This window comes from Nematolebias whitei, chromosome 20 (assembly GCF_014905685.2).
Source record: "Nematolebias whitei isolate Nwh7 chromosome 20, NemWhi1, whole genome shotgun sequence".
In the NCBI taxonomy this organism is placed as follows: domain Eukaryota; kingdom Metazoa; phylum Chordata; class Actinopteri; order Cyprinodontiformes; family Rivulidae; genus Nematolebias; species Nematolebias whitei.
This window is the reverse complement of record NC_056517.1, coordinates 38977104-38993249: the sequence shown is the minus strand read 5'-3', so window position 1 is coordinate 38993249 and position 16146 is coordinate 38977104. Positions and strand designations below refer to the sequence as shown.

General features: G+C 43.3%; 1 protein-coding gene across 1 annotated transcript; it reads right to left on the bottom strand.

Moving 5' to 3' along the window:
- Window positions 1–245: 245 nt before the first annotated feature.
- Window positions 246–12646, bottom strand: LOC119426447 (DNA polymerase alpha catalytic subunit-like). The gene is made up of 9 exons (XM_037694009.1): window positions 12440–12646; window positions 4074–4106; window positions 2735–2827; window positions 2437–2642; window positions 2162–2294; window positions 1942–2073; window positions 1679–1853; window positions 1232–1413; window positions 246–389 (listed from the first exon to the last, which is right to left on the bottom strand). The coding sequence occupies exons 1-9, from the start codon at window positions 12644–12646 to the stop codon at window positions 246–248; spliced, it is 1305 nt and encodes a 434-aa protein (XP_037549937.1).
- Between the last annotated feature and the right edge of the window lie 3500 nt (window positions 12647–16146).

Sequence of the window (16146 nt, the reverse complement as noted above, 5' to 3'; positions counted from 1 at the left end):
TTGACCTCGTGTTGATTTTGCATATAACAAATAAAACCTAAGCTAACTTAGTACTTCTTGTGAAATAAGCTTCCACATTAACTGCTGGAGTCAACCCAGTTTGTCTGTTAGCAAAATATCACATAAAACCAAGGAGAAATTTAAAGAAACCTTCAGTGATAATTCAGTTTTTGCCAAAATGCACAACGATATAATTATTTTCTGGTTTGTGTGCAAAATTCTTATTTAATGTAAGTTCTCTGCTCCTATCGAGGACAGAGCTTGTCAGTTTTATTAGCATCCTCCAGACGAGAAAAAGCTGCGCGCCTGCTCCTCATTAGAGGCCGATAACACTCCAACACAGGACCTTGGCCTGACACATGGTAGGAGATGAGTGTGTACGTGGGTGTCTGTGCGCACAGAGCAGCAGGGTTAAGGAAAGGCTTTTCAAGTTGTGGAGTCCAAACTATGCCAATGAAAACAGAGTCCGCTCTGGAGCCAGCAGCTGTCTAAAAATACAGGCGGAGACACAATATGGAGGATGACTAAAGCACGAGTCCTTCACAAGACGTTTCACAGGAACGTCTTCGGAAACACCGTCTCAAATGCTCTTTATAAGTGTTTGCACATTTTAACCACTTTTTTTAACCAGTCTCTTTGTGTAAGGCAAACTGCTGAACCACATTTCGGTTCTCAGTTTTGCCGCGGTGGAGATTTCTCTGACACGGTTTAAAAAAACGAACAGTGCAACTAAAGATTAAAGTTGTTTTGAGCGATCATCACTGTCCTCTGCTCAAACCTCGGGATCGGTCTTTTCTAGGATGAACATGTCCGTCCCACAGGACACAAGTTACTCTGGGGTTTAATGGACTCATAGATATATTCTGAGGAATGTTCTTCTTGAAGACGGGTGCTCTGAACTTTCAGTAGATTTTAAGATTTAGAAATTTATGCCACGAAGCAATTTCTGTCCCTTTTGTCCCGAACAGTGCAGTCTGGTACAACCATCTGGTTTCTTTACGTGGCACATGAACACAGTGATTTATTTTTTGATTCTTCTTGGTCCGAACTAAATGTTCATGAAAGCTCCTTGTGTGTTCAGGACAATCAGCCTGTTAGTGTTAGCCCTTCTCCAGGAGCCGACACGCTGCCTTGTTAAACGTCCAAATCACAAATTTCTTAGTTCTGCGAACGATCTGCACGACCAGCGAATGCACGAGCGTATTCTGCGCTTGTGTCCACGTGCACTCACCGCTCCTTGGAAGACGCTATCGTAGGTGTTGTCCGTGGAACACTGCGGGCAGGTGAACGTGAACCTCTCACAGTCTTTATAACGCTCCTCGTCCGTGAGCTGCACCGGTCCTCCCAGCATGCCGTCGGCCTCCTCCTCCCTCTGATGCTGTTGTTGGGATCTGAAGTGACTCGGGTCCAGACCTAAAACCAAACAAAAACCACTCCTGGTTGCTTCGCACGATTAAAATGAACAAACGAGACTCAAACACCTTTGACCAAAACAGGAGTTGTAAATGGATAAAATGGTTCTAATGGTAGTTTTTTGTTTAATGGCTCCTTGTCAATGTTTGAACGCCTAATAAAGCAACAGTCTGAGTCACAAAACTCTGTCACTTTTAATTTCTGGGTCAAAACCTGAAAGTTTAGGGAACCCTGAACCACGGCAGTGTGACGTCACCAAGCTTACCAAGCCAGGTAGCTATGAGCACACCGTCAATCCCCTCAATCGGGTCACAGATGCGAGAAACTACTGGGTGGACCTGCTGGGCCAGGTAGTACTGCGTGTCCACACTGAGACCCTCCTGCTTCTGAAGCTGCTCCAGAGCGTAGGCTCTCTGACTGGCTGCCAACGTGGAGCCATCCTAGGAATAAAAAAGAGGCTCCAGTAACGTTTCCACAGGTCACAAGTTAACGGTGTGTAAACGAAGGTCACGTGGTTTTGTTGTGCACCTTGCAGATGATGTAAGAGACCGTGTCTCCAGCTTTGACTCCATGACCTCCCTGAGAGTTTATCCACAGAGCAACGTGGACATGAGGGAGAGTCTTCTTATCCGGGTAGTCCTGAGGGTCTTTAGTTAGTGCCTGAAGAGGAGAAAGGAAGAAAAGACGAACGTGTCGAACCTGAAGGGACGAGGTCAGAGTAGAAGAAAGCTGCTGCAGGACCTCTCACCTTGTGTATCTCATACTGGCTGAGGGGGACGTCTCCACCGGCGACCTTCTCTCCAACCTCAATCAGGTGTTTCTGGATGTTCTCCACGATGACGTCACGACTCTGGTCGGACAAGATCTGACCGATCACATAGCTAGAAGAGAGGAGTGAGTCAGTTCATGGGAAGATCGACTCGCTGCTAACTGAAGGTCTGTGAATCCTTCAAGGTGTCCGGTACTAAAACCTTACCTGTGAGTAAACACAGAAAATACCAGAGTTCAACTGGTTTTACGTACTTGCCACAATCCTTGGCCAGATCGCACCAGTCCCTGCGGACGATGTCCAGGCCTTTGAGCTCCTGCTTCACGCTGTACTGTCCTTCGCCGTGTTGCTCCACCACCAGAGCAGCATATTTCTTTTTCTTCAGCAGTAAAAGCGACTTGAACACGCCATCGATGTCTATCTCTAGCAGTTTGTACAACTTGTTTACTTCTGCTTTCACCTGAAAATTAAAAAAACACGCACCAAGAGTTAATGCCAAGCACAACACACAAAAAACAACCCGCCTGCACATGCACGCGCACACGAACCAACCTTGTTCCCTAGTTTGAAGACTTCCTCAAGAGATTTGCTGTTCGTGTTGATCATGATGGAGTCTGTATCTCCATAAATAACTTCCAGATTCATCTGAGTCGCACAGAAAAACAAAAAAAACAGGGAATTTGTTGAAACTAGAACAGAAAACCCAACTAACTTGGTAGATTTAAAGACGAAACTCAAGTTCCTAAATTTGCACGACTCTGAAAAACTGTCACAGGAATATTTTTGATTAGGGATGCACGATATTGGATTTTTGGTCAATATCCGATACGATACCAATATTTTTTCTTAGACCTACTTACAGAGACCACATAGCTTTCTCTGCTGCACGCTCTTTGTCACTTTGTCCTGCGACCAAACGCAGATGCTGAAAATGATGCAACACTTGAACTTGGATTATGTTTAATGTCAAATTTATTCATATTTACTCTCTAACACAATGACATCACTCGAACAGAGCAAACCTAAACTCAACCTGTTCACAAGCGACATGTGGAACGTGCATAAGTAGTAGTGCATTAATAGATACACTTGACAGTTTCTCAAATTAAAAATTAATTTAAAACAGAAGCCTTTTATATCGGTGAGTTTCTTTGATATCCCGATATTTAACTTTATCGCCAATATCGGCCGATACCGTGCCGATAATATCGTGCATCCTTATTTTAAACATCTGCAATATAAACTTGAGAAGGGGCAGAATGAAGTAATGTGGGAATAATAGGGAGACTCTGGGGGGAAATCCTGTTAAATCCACTTTCAGCCAGGGTTTTAAAGTCAGAGCATTTGTCACAGGGAAACAATCTGAAAGTGGGATTTCCCCAGTTACTTAAGCACTGGCTTCACCCGCAGCGAATCCAATCGCATGAGCTCCTTCTGCACTGACAGCTCTGAAATGATCACAGCTCCTCAAAGAGCTGTCTGCAGCCACATGGCGAAATGCTTTCAGAGTACAGCGCCAAGGTCAGCGATGATGCCTTCAGGCTCCAAAGGGAATCCCCCAATACACAGAGTGAGAGAGTGATGCAACAGAGGTTCCCAAGTGAAATTAAAAAAGGTCATCGATGAGTCTAAAGAATAATTTACTGTTCAGACCGAAGGTTGTGCTGTGAACATAACGTGACGGCACACGCTGCTTTGGTCTAATCTGTAAAAATAACGAAGGGTTTTCTGATGATCGTCTTTAAAGAAAACAAGAAGCAGTAACAAAAAGCACGACGCTAATGAAACATTAGCCTTAACCTTTAGTTTAATCCAGATGTAAGCTAACTTACAACATCTGTGTTGACCGTGTGGTGCACGTTTGTGACGCTGCGTCCCATCAACCACTCACCTTCTGAACCATGTCTTTGGTGTGCATCAGGATCTAGGGCAGACAGAAAACTGGTGTCAGCGCCACACACACGCAGTAAACAAACAAGCCACTCAAGGACAAACAATGATTAAATATTAAGCTTCTGTGTTATTTACCGAGTGCGCGTTTGTGTGTGACGGTGTCGGCGTGCACGTACGCATGTAGACACGGAGCAGAGCAGGTGAGTTACTTTTAAATGGGGGATAATTGGCTAAGAGGGCAATTATGAGAGCGTGCTGTGACAGGCGGCGTTTTCAACCCACACACACTCTTAGCCAGGAAACACACACACACCTTGATGACTCGTAATGGCCTTTACCAGCAGGGTGAGTGGCGGAGGAAACAAGAGTTCTGGTAATACTGGTTGTCCACTGTGTGTGTGTGAGCGATCCTAACAGGTGGGGGTCAGAGAAAGGAAAGGGGGGGTGGGGGTTTGGGTCACTAATCTGAGGGGTCGGAGCGACAGAACGCAGTGTGACCTGTCACCAGCAATCTGCTCCTCAATCAACCATGGCCGCATATATACAACACTCCGGCTCACGCTGTGATCCGTGCGGGGGGACAAGGACGTGGCTATTTCAGAGTGTGAGGAAGGGGCGGGGCCAAGCTTCCACTCCCTGAAACCAGAGTGGGGTGTGAGCATGCTTCATGAGCTGCTACATACCAGCGAGCGGTGAGGGGAGTTTGAGTCATTCACAGAACAGCCTCCTCTATTAGGAGCTGCAGTCAAGGTCAAGGTCTCACACACACACACACACACACACACACACACACACACACACACACACACACACACACACACACACACACACACACACACCTCAGCCTAAGCACAGTGACTTGTGCATACGAGCTCTACTGCAGACGACTCCTGCTTGTTACGAAGAATCAAAAATCTGATAAACTTCGTCCTAAAACAAACTTTAAGTACAAAAGTGTAAACGAACATCATCAAATGTGCAAAAATGTGTCCAACAGAGAAAATATTATTTAAAAATGTGCAAATATCACATGAGTGCAATGATTCCTGGACAATTCAAAGTCACTTCACAGGTTTTAAGAGGGAGGGCTGCACGGTGCAGCAGTGGGTAAAGGCGGAACACAAGCTGGACGACGCGTTTCAATTCGTGTGTGGCGATGGCGTGTTCTCTTTGAGGGGTTCCAAACGTGCACGTCACGGTAACTGGCTGCTCTCGTCCGTGCCCGTGTGATGTGCTGGCGAGCTGTTCGGGTGCACTCCGATTCTCGCCCAGGGACAACTGAAAATAGGCACCGGCTCCCAGTAACTCTAAACGGGAACAAGTGGATGAAAACTGGCAGGAGGAACCATTTTAATGGTCCAGTTTAACGGACCAGTGTCAGCTCCCAACTGTGTGGGCGGCTGCAGATATCCAGGCCAACGTTTGGATTGTGGACGTTACATTCAGAGGAAGAACAACGTTTGAAGTCTGGACTTCAGATTATTTAAAATCCTTTGAGGATTAAAAAAAGCACTTCAGTACTCGACTCCTTTCTGTCAGATTGAAAGGATAGTTTGGGTTTTTCTGAAGATTTGTCATCAATAATCAATACGTTCACCCAGCAGTTATGAGCTTGGACTATCAGGCAGGAGTTCAGCTGTGTCCTCCTACAGGAAGTATCTGACGAGGCTGCAGCTGCTGGCGACCGATGGCAAACAGTTGCAAGGGAGTCTCCAAAAAGTCTCAGAGCGTTTGCTAAGAGTCCTCAGCTTCTCTGCGGGAGTTCACATTGAACCACAGGTCTGGTCATTTTGTCGGTTGAGTACCGAAGATGTTAAAATCAAACGCCAAAACCATTTTTTCTCAAAATAGGTGCAAAGTCGTGGGCATCTCGAACCCTTCTCAGTTTTGTTGCCGTCATCTCAAAAGCACCAGAGCTATATGCACAGAAGCTCTGCGCTGACGGAACGCACCTGAGGTCCAGGTCTAAAGATCGCACCGATTAGAAATAATTATTGAAAACTGCTCAAAAGCTGCCTCTTCACTCCAAAGTGTGCCAGTAGACTAAATCATAAATGTGGGGGCTCTGCCAAGGTGAGCAACGAAATAATGTGTACAACCTAGAACACATATATACCGTATTTTTGGCCGTACACGTCGCATCAGTCCAAATGTGTCTAATAAAGTGGAAAAATAAAAAAACAAATACGCCGCTTTGCCGCATACGTCGCATCTATGACGCGTCACCGCTGACAACCTGGAAATGTGGGTGTTGTGTCAAAAATCAGGGGTGCACCGATAAATGTCCTTAATTTTGGGAAATCGGCCGATATTTGCACGAGAAACCAACTTTTTTTAGTTTTAACAACAATTATCTGAACTTCATTTGTATTTCAGAGCACAACCTCACGGCCAGTTAAAACCAGTTTGTAATGTTTCTAGGATATAGCTCAAGGGTATGTTTTTCAATAAAACAAGAATGGAAAATTGAAGACCATTGTGACCTTATAGCACCGGACAGCGTCGATTATAAAACAAAACTGGAATCGGCAGGTCACTTTTTAGAGATCGTGATCAGTGATTGGCCAGAAAACTGCAAACGATGCACCGCAACCAAAAATCGATGTCAAATGGTGGACATGTAAGCATGCACGGGAGGACTTTAACAAGACTAACACCTAAAACAATTATTTGTTTGCTCTACATCACAGTAAAGGTGTGTCTCTGTTGAACCTTTACTTAATAAATGCACTTTAATGGTCGAATCAGCTTCATTTGGCCGGGGCAGCGCAGCCAAATGAAGCTGATTTGACGGTTGCTCCAGGCATGATCCGGGTACTGGACGAAGGTGGCAGGCTACGGCAAGCTGATTGTGTCATTAATAGCCACTTTTACCCATTACATGAGACAACGGCATGCCATACTGTCCGAGTGCCATCTAGCAGCTGAAAATGGTAGTGTTCAACATTTTCAGTCAGAAGGAATGAAAACGGTCGTATCTTGGTAAAAATTGGTTTATAAATATGAGAAACAATCCATTAATAAGTCGCTTCGGTTTATAAGTTGCAGGGCATGTAAATTAATATGGTACCGGTATATATATATATAAATATATGCACTGTATACCATCCAGAGGACCGGACTTAACTTGTTGAATTTATTAGCTGGATTATTGCGCATGAACGTTGAGGCCTTGAATACAGTTTTGCGAGCCGTGCGCACAAAACTAAGATGTAATTTTTAAACAGGGGCTGCTCAAAGTGCAGCCACAAGGCTCGCGGGTCTGGTCTGCCCACTTTATTAATAATTTTAATCTTCAGTGAGTTTCAGCTCAGTGGGATAGTCTAATCCCAAACGTTTCGGTGTTTTCACACAAACGTTATTTTGTCAAACTTTAACCCCATCCCCACGTTGACGGGGTGTTGGGAACGGCACGGCACATAAATTTTTATGCCAAAGCCAGCCAAAGAAGTGACGAACGGAGAGATGTGGAAAACGGAGAGCAAGCAAAAGCAAAACGAGGCGACGTGACGAGAATGCATGCGTTATTGATGTGCAGGACTCGTTTAGGCAGGTTTTCCATTCGCTGTCAGGACAGACAGCTTTGAGGAATGGACCGTGTGAAAGACAAGTCATTTGACCACGACTCGGGAATGTGTGCAAACGATGTGTGTGCGTGTGAGAGCGCTCATCTTTAAACGCATTCCAACACACGCATTCTATACCAACCAATGCAAACACGATTCCCCGGGGGGTGACAAGAATCCGAGTGTGTTTGTCTTCAACCTGATGAGTGCACTGGTCAGCACCGTGCGCGCCGCTCATACTGAACCAAACAACTGAAAAAGCAGGACGGGACTCAGATTTCTGCACGTTAGCCTCGATGTTGTGTGATTTTATTCATGTGTGACTGTTCACCAGTCTCTCCGTGTTCTTTATACCGAACGTGTCATTAAAATACCTCAATGGCAATTAACAAATTTGTGCTGAAAATCTTTTTTTTTATATAACAATGCTTCTGGCTCTAATTACTTTACAGACACCAAGAACTCGAGTTTAATTGGTCTTATTTTACCTACTTTGCTTACCCTCATTCAATCAATTTATAAAATCTGTTAAACTCTTTAGCTGCTGTGCCCTTTTTTTCTTTGAACCATAACGTAAAACATCACTCATTATTCTCAGGTGTCAGCCTCTTTCCCTTCTCGGCTCGTTGGTGTTAATAAACGGTAATTAAGCTGGACAGTAATTGAGCAGTTTTCACTGAAAAGTGCTCCCACAGAGTGAGGGATCATGACAGAAGACTTGTGAGCTGAACAGACTGATAGATTTCTTTTTTTCTCCCTCCTTTTGTATTTGTACAAACCCATTTTTCCCCCTTTTCTTTGCTTTTTAGACGTCGGCCTAGATTCTGATGACGCCACTGGCTGCTGTTAATAAAACTGATGCAGGTCTGAATTAAAACAAAGCAACTTCAGCCACTTTTTTTTACTACTACACTTATAACAGGGCAGGAGTTTCTGTGTTAAGGTTGGCAAGTGTTTCTGCTTCAGTGCCTCTTTCCTGAGGGGTCCCGCAGGGCTCAGTTCTTGGACCCCTTCTGTTTTCACTCTATCTGCTCCTTTTGGTGTCCATCCTGAGGAAACGTGCTCTTTCATTTCATTGTTATGATGATGACTGTCAGATTTATTTGCCCTTAAAACCAAATAGTTCTTGCTCCATTCACCCACTGTTGAAATGTTTTGATGACATGACCTTTTCGGTTGTCGCACCCAGACTCTGGAACCAGCAACCTCAGGACTTGCGCACCATCACTGACATGGAGCATTTAAAATCTAATCTTAAAACCTTTTTATTCAGGCAGGCTTTTAATACCTAGTAGGTCTTTGACAATTTTGCTATGTTTTAATTGTAATTGTTTTTGTTTTTAACTGACTGATTTTTTTATTCTTGTTTGTTTTTAACTTCTGTGCTGTGCAGCACTTTGTGCACCCTTTGGCTGCTGGAAAGGGCTCTATAAATAAAGTTTGATTGATTGATGACATTAAGGCCTTCGAATATTTTACATTTTAACGATCAGAAGACTGAAGTCATTGTGTTTAGCCCTACCTCTACCTCTGTCTCTGATCCTGTAATCCTGGACTCCCTTCAGCCATATCTTAAGCAGTCTGTTAATAATCTCAAGATGGTTTTAGACTCTGACTTTAAGTTTAATAACCAAATCAGTTATGCTCAACAGAAAAGCTTCATCCAGTTAAAGCCGATGGCTAAGGTTAAGTCAGAGTTGTCCAGGTCTGACCTTTAAAAACTAGTCCATGCCTTCATCACTATCCGACTGGACTACTGTAACGCACTCTCTGCTGGGGTCAGTGAGGTCTTCGTTTCCCATCTCATCCAAAATGCTGCAGCTCAGCTCTTAACTGGAACTCATAGGTTTGATCATATTTCACCAGTTTTGTCCCCCCTTCACTGGCTCCCTGTACGTACCAGAATCGATTTGAAAATTCTCCTAATAACCTTTAAGTTTATAAATGGCCTTGCACCCTCATATCTCTCTGAGGTATTGGAACCATAGTTTCCTTCTCAGGCCATGGGATCATCTGACCGGCTGCTTTTGGCTGTTCCAAACACCAGGCTGAAGCTCAGAGGAGATCAGGCTTTTTCAGTCGTGGGCCCCAAACTTTGGAACAATCTGCCCCCCCCAACATTAGACAGACCGCTTCACTTCCTGTTTTTAAATCTCTGCTAAAAACTCCTGTTATCTCTGGCATTTCACACAGTGGGGTTTGATTTAGTTCCATTAAATTACTCTCATTGGTAACAGCTCGTTTTAAATGTGCTTTATAAATAAAGTTGACTCGACTAATAAAATTAAACACCAAGCCCAAAATTAGTTTAACCCATCGTAACATTTTACAGCGTTAAACACCAGGATCTGTATAAAAGGATGATTCGCTCCACACTGGATCGCCCACATTACGACAGTGACACTTGCAGACCCAATCAACTTAAAAAGCTGCGACTTGCAGCTCGTCAGCGTAAAAACGGTCTGTGCTCCGCTCTTTTCACAAGCTCTAAGTTTGGATCCGACGTCTCTAACGTGAGTGCTGCGAAGTGTTCTTTTATTACTGCTGTATTTCAGCTTACAGGTGACAGTTTTTCTTTGTGCTGACCATTTTTAAAACATAATGCACCCAACAAATCTAGCTTGAGGGCACCAGAAGATGTGGTTTGGTTAAGTGGTGCAGCGGTACTCTGTAACAGCCGGAGCGGCTGCAAAATGACCGAGAGAGACATCTACGGCCGCACGGTTTCATGAGATTTAACAAATCTTATCTAGTTTGTAAGTGCAGCCGGAGTGGGGCAAATAAAACACAAAAAACTCAACTGCAAATCAAGATTTCTGTAACTTTTTAAGGCTTGATGTTTTAACAAAACCCCTTTAACGCAACAACTTCCACATTTTTAATACCTGTCCGAATATTTCACTGAGTGCTGCACTTTCCCACTGACCGCCGACTCTTCACAGCCAGTAATTCTTATTTCATTTGGGGCTTTTAACCACGTCCTGTTAACAACTGCACAGAAGCTGAAGCCATTAGCTTCAGGGTACAGTTATTTGTTTGAAACGTGTGAAGCTGTGATCATATACTTATCGTGTGAATGGACCTCGTCCTCCACGGCGGACGTTTTGGTTCATTAGAACTTGAGATGCACCCGTTTCTTGTCAGGTGACGGGAATCTGTTTATCCTTGGGTTGACCACAAACTTTTTAATTTACTACATCATTTGGAGGCAGCTGTTTTTGTGTGAATGCTGATTCATGCGTGGAGCTTCTTCAGGGCATAATTTTGTTGCAATCAATCGACCTTGCACAGAGGTTCGAGAAGGCAAGCTTGTGATCAGAAGGTTGCCGGTTCGATCCCCCGGACCGACAACATCTAGGTGGGAGAGGTGAAGCACCCACACCTGCCTCCACTCTCATTTGCCCCACTCTGGGCCCTTGAGCAAGGCTTCATATGATTTGAAAATTACAATTATATATATATATATTAAAAAAGGAAACAAAAACAGCTGCATAATAAAGCGATGTAAAATACTAAAAACAGGAACATGTCTGTTGGTTTATGCCATGAACTTAGCAGATGTTTAAAGCCATTTAACATTTTATTTTATTTTATTCATTCGTTTAAAAGAAACAAAATAAACAAAACAAATTAATCAAAAAGAAAACATTGAATGAAAAAGTGTAGAAAGAAGAAAAAATTCTTATATCTGCACCTTATCAAAAAAAAAAACTTTAAACAATCACTTAAATTAATCACTTTAATATCCACTTTAATGGGGATGCACGATATTATCGGCACGGTATCGGTGTCGGCTGATATCATCGTTAAATTTCAATATCGCACATTCCATTAAAATAACTCCCAGATGTAAGAGGCTCTGTCTTTACCTGCAGCGGCTGCACAACGTGATGACGTCACGTGCGTCTACCTGATCTCACGGCGGAGAGGAAAACTCAAAATGTCGGCGGTGTGGAAGTTTTATTTTTTGTTGGTGAGGATGTTGGATTCAGAAGATTTATGGACGACGTTGAGTCTCGTTACATCGTCCCCAGTCAGAGATTTTATTCCGACGTAGCGTTGCCCGAGTTACAAGACGTCATTTCAGAGGTCGTTAAGAAGCTAACAGCTGATAGCACGACTTGTTGGGTGAGTTTTACCTCAGACGTTTGGACGTCGTGTTAGCCCGTTAGCATGATTAGTCTCACGGAACAATGGATAAAAACTTTGAAGTTAAAAAGTCTGTCCTTCATGCACAGGAGTGCAGAGGATCCCACGCTGCAGCTACAGGAACCTGGAACAAACCTCCACAGGTGAGACAGCATCGCAGGTGACTAATGCTAATAAATAACATTTAACACTTTTCATTTAATAAAAATCAAAGTGCTGTGCTGTTACTGAATATATGTCACCAGCTCTTACAGCTGTTGCACAGTTTTTGTAGCAAATAAGCCTAAATTCTAACAAAGGAACGTGTATAAAATGTCGGTATCGGCTGAATAAGTTTTAACATATCGGATATCGGCCAAAAATCCAATATCGTGCATCCCTACACTTTTAAGCTAGGAATAAAAAATCATGTTTTGTGTTAGCAGAATTTAATTCCAACTTTAAAACTTATCCAACATTAATAAAACTTACCTCAAGTCGCCTTTGTGCACATGCGTGCATAATTTGTACAAATTGTACACGAGGAGATAATTACAGCCTCATACAATCAATGATGATCATGATATCGGAACGGGATCGGTATCGGCCGATCTCCAGATTTAGGCATCGGGATCGGAAGTAAAAAAAACGTGGATCGGTGCGTCCCTACTTCCAACCCCCAGCATCTGCTCCGCTGGGCGCTCCGCTGGGCGCTCCTGAAGGCGCTCCTGAAGGCGCTCCTGAAGGCGCTCCTGATGGCGCTCCTGAAGGCGCTCCCGATGACGCTCCCGATGGCGCTCCCGATGGCGCTCCCGATGGCGCTCCTGATGGCGCCCTCTGCTCCACACGGACGGCTGAGGTAGCTCGGTGGCTGCATCGAGTCTTTGCACGAGTCAGTTCACTGAAGACGAGCAGCCGAAGAAGAAATTAAACAATAAACTATTCCTGGATCAGGAACGATGTTCTACACTTTAGTATTTATAACTTTTATACTCCTTTAAATATTTAACACATTTCCCCTCAAGAACTAGAGCTCTCTTCCATCCCTTCCAAACCCTGTTCTCTGAACTCCACATCAGCATTTGCTCTCTTTTTGTCTCTTTATGTTCATTTTTGCTTTTAAGTAGTCCTGCTGCTAACTTTAGCTTTTAGCTATGGTTTAGCTTATTTTGGCTTTTGTTCTGCTTGTTTTAAGTTTAACAATTTAATTCAAATCTATTCTTCAACAAATTTGAGCAAAGTCATTCAGCGCTGAGCACTTTCCCAGAAAATGCCATTTCATTCATTTCATTTAAGGTTTTGCTGAAAATGCGTGCCGTATTTTTCGGACTATAAGGCACGCACGCTTAAAATCCTTGTTTGATCAAAACCGTGAGCTTGTGTATTAATTGTGGTTGTGCTTGCCGACCTTGAACTGATTTTATGTTAACACGGCGCTCAAAACTCTGTCAAAATTAACTTATTTCAATTAATGCGCAAAAAAACACGGTAATGCGTTGTGTTGTTTTGGTGTCTAAAAATAAAAAAACTACAACGATAGAATTAAAAATAAAGAAAGGCTACACAGACCTATAATCTGTTTTATGAATGTAATTATTATTGTGGCAGTTTATTTGTTCAGTAACTGAGGAATAAAGGTGCAGATTTGTAACTTGGTGCTGTTTTGGAGAAAATGTACGTTTTTTTTATGCAAACATTTGACTATAAACACAATAAATATTCAAAAGTAAAAGAAAAAATAACTTTGTGCCAACAATAACCTGAAAATTGGCAAATCAGAACTGGACCTAAAACAGAGGGAGCAGAACATCGCTCGTTATTCTATTATAAGATATACTGGTCCATCCTGAGCCCCGAACACAAACAGGTATTTACACCTGTGCACTTATCAGCCGAACAGAGGCTAAACTTCAGCGTGGCAGAAGACCCTCGGCCGCTGACGGCTGTTTTGAAAAGCACTCAGCTGAAGAGCGTTTTGGGACGACAGTCGACCGACTGAAATAGCACCTGAGGAGGAACACGCCGCTGTCAGAGCAGAGAGCTGGACCAACGGGCAACACGTGCACGGCACACACACAACAGCCTGCAGTGTGAGTGCACGTGTCCAGATTTTCACCAACGGAAAGTTTAACGTGAAGAAAAATCTGAAATTATTTCACAGCTCAAAACGCACGTGTCCGGCTGCCGCGCCTGATTCAAAACAAGCGGCTGAGATCACAAACGCCGCCATCGGCTGAAAATAACTCGCCGGCGATCCTCCCGCTGGATCGATCAAGACGCCGAGTTTAAACGCTGGAAGGGATCGCATGGGATCAACCCTAAAATCTAGTCCCGGTAAATCAAAGTTAAACTAGAGAAACTGCACTTCCTGCGAAGATGCAGCGTGAAGGCTTACTGCTGAAAAACATGAAATCAGCTAAAATATGCTGAAATTTAGCAGAAAGAGCAGAAAGAACATATATTTGCTGAATTAGGTTCAAATGGGCAAAAATGAGCACAAAAATAAGAAAATTAACTAAAAAAGTTGAAAAGTAGCCAAAGAAAAAAAAAAAGCTGAAAAGTAGCTGGAAAGGCAGAAAGAAGCTTAAACTACCAGAAGGAAGTGAAAGGAGCTGAAATGAGCTTAAAAAAAGTGGAATTAGCTAAAAAAGATACATTTAGCACAAACAGCTACAAAGAAGCTGAAATTGCAGAAAAAGCTGAACTTTGCAGAAAGAAGTTAACTAGACTGAAAGTAGCAGAAATTACCAAGAAAATTTTAATTTGTCTGAAAACAGCTGAAATTAGCTAAAAAATGCTAAAACGCTAGCTGAAAACGTAAAACATGCTTAAATTAGCAGAAGAAAGCAAAAAAAAACAATACAATGTTTGCTGAATGAGGCAGAAAGAAGCAGAAATTAGCACAAAAAAAGTGGAAAATTACCTGATAAAAAAAAAATTTACAAAAAAAAACCAGCTATAAAGCAGCTAAATATCAGAAGGAAGCTTAAATTACCAGAAGTGGAAAGAGCAGATGTTTTTTGTTAAATTAAGCTGAAAAAGTTGAAATGAGTGCAATAAATGTGGAATTAGCTAAAAAAGCTTAAATTAGCATAAAACAGCTAAATAGTAGCTGAAATAGTAGAAAAAGCTCAAACTTGCAGAAATAAGCTGAAAGGAGCAAAACAAGCAGCAGAAAGGAGTTAGAAGAAGCACAAAAATGTTGTAGTTAGCAGAAAGAAGCTAAAAGGAGCACAAAACAGCTGAAAGTAACTGAAAAATGTTTAAATTTACAGAAAGTAGCTGAAAGGAGCTGAAGCAGAACAAAAAGTGAAAGGAGCAGTAAAAGGCTGTAAACACAGCTAAAGATCTGACGGATGGAAAATGAGCTCAATTCATTTTCTATGAGAAGAAAATGACAGAAAAGGCTAAATATTTCAAAAAGCTAAAGCTGCACCAATACCAAAAGTCAGAGCAGGATTGTCCTGAAAGAGCCGAACGTTTTGATTCATGACTTGAAGAAACAGCTGAAAAGACGAGAACGATGCTGAAAAACGAAGAGAAGAAAACTGGACCACGCTCGGCAGAGAGAACGCTTCACGAACGTCCAGACGAAGATGAAAGAAGCGTTGAGGTTTCAAAATAAGTCCACATTTATAAATACTCAGGTTCAAGTGACATGAAGCCATTTATTAATTATCTGCTCATTAACAGCGGCCCTGATAAAGACGGCAGATGTCAGATCAATCTATTACCAGCCGTGACCCCAGCCATTAGCCTGGTCCCACGTGGCCTCATTAGTAGGTGTTACTAATGCTGCAGTTTAAATTCTGGCCTTCCCCCCGGCAGCCACCAGAGCGGCTGACGGGGCCAAAATAGCCGCGCTGCTCCCATGTGACTATTTGTTAAGTCCAGTTCTATCAGGAGCAAAGCCAGCTCTTTAAGAGGTCCGAAGAACCACGGAAACATGGCAGGCCTACCCCCTCGACACCGGCACGCAGCCATCGCGAGCAGCCGATATTCTTACATCTAATTCACAGAAATGTCAAAGTGACTTCTTGGGTTCTGAGACGGCAGCAGCCGACACTCTGAATGAACGAGACGGGGCAGCAGCGTTAAGACCCCAAGCGCCGCCGCCAAACGAGACGCGATGGCGCGGATATTTGTGTTGAATTCTGGGAAATGGTTCGTCATGCTGGAGGACGAGACGGATGATGGGGGCAACAATATTTACTTAGCCTTTGTTGGGACCGTCCGCACACGCGCACGCAGGGGGTTTAACCTAAAGCGCACTGTGACCTCGCTGCACCCTCAGCTCCATTACACCAGCGCACCGTCTCCTCGCATGCCAGCCAGTAAAGTCCGGACGAGCTCCTGTCAGGCTGTTTTTAAACACAA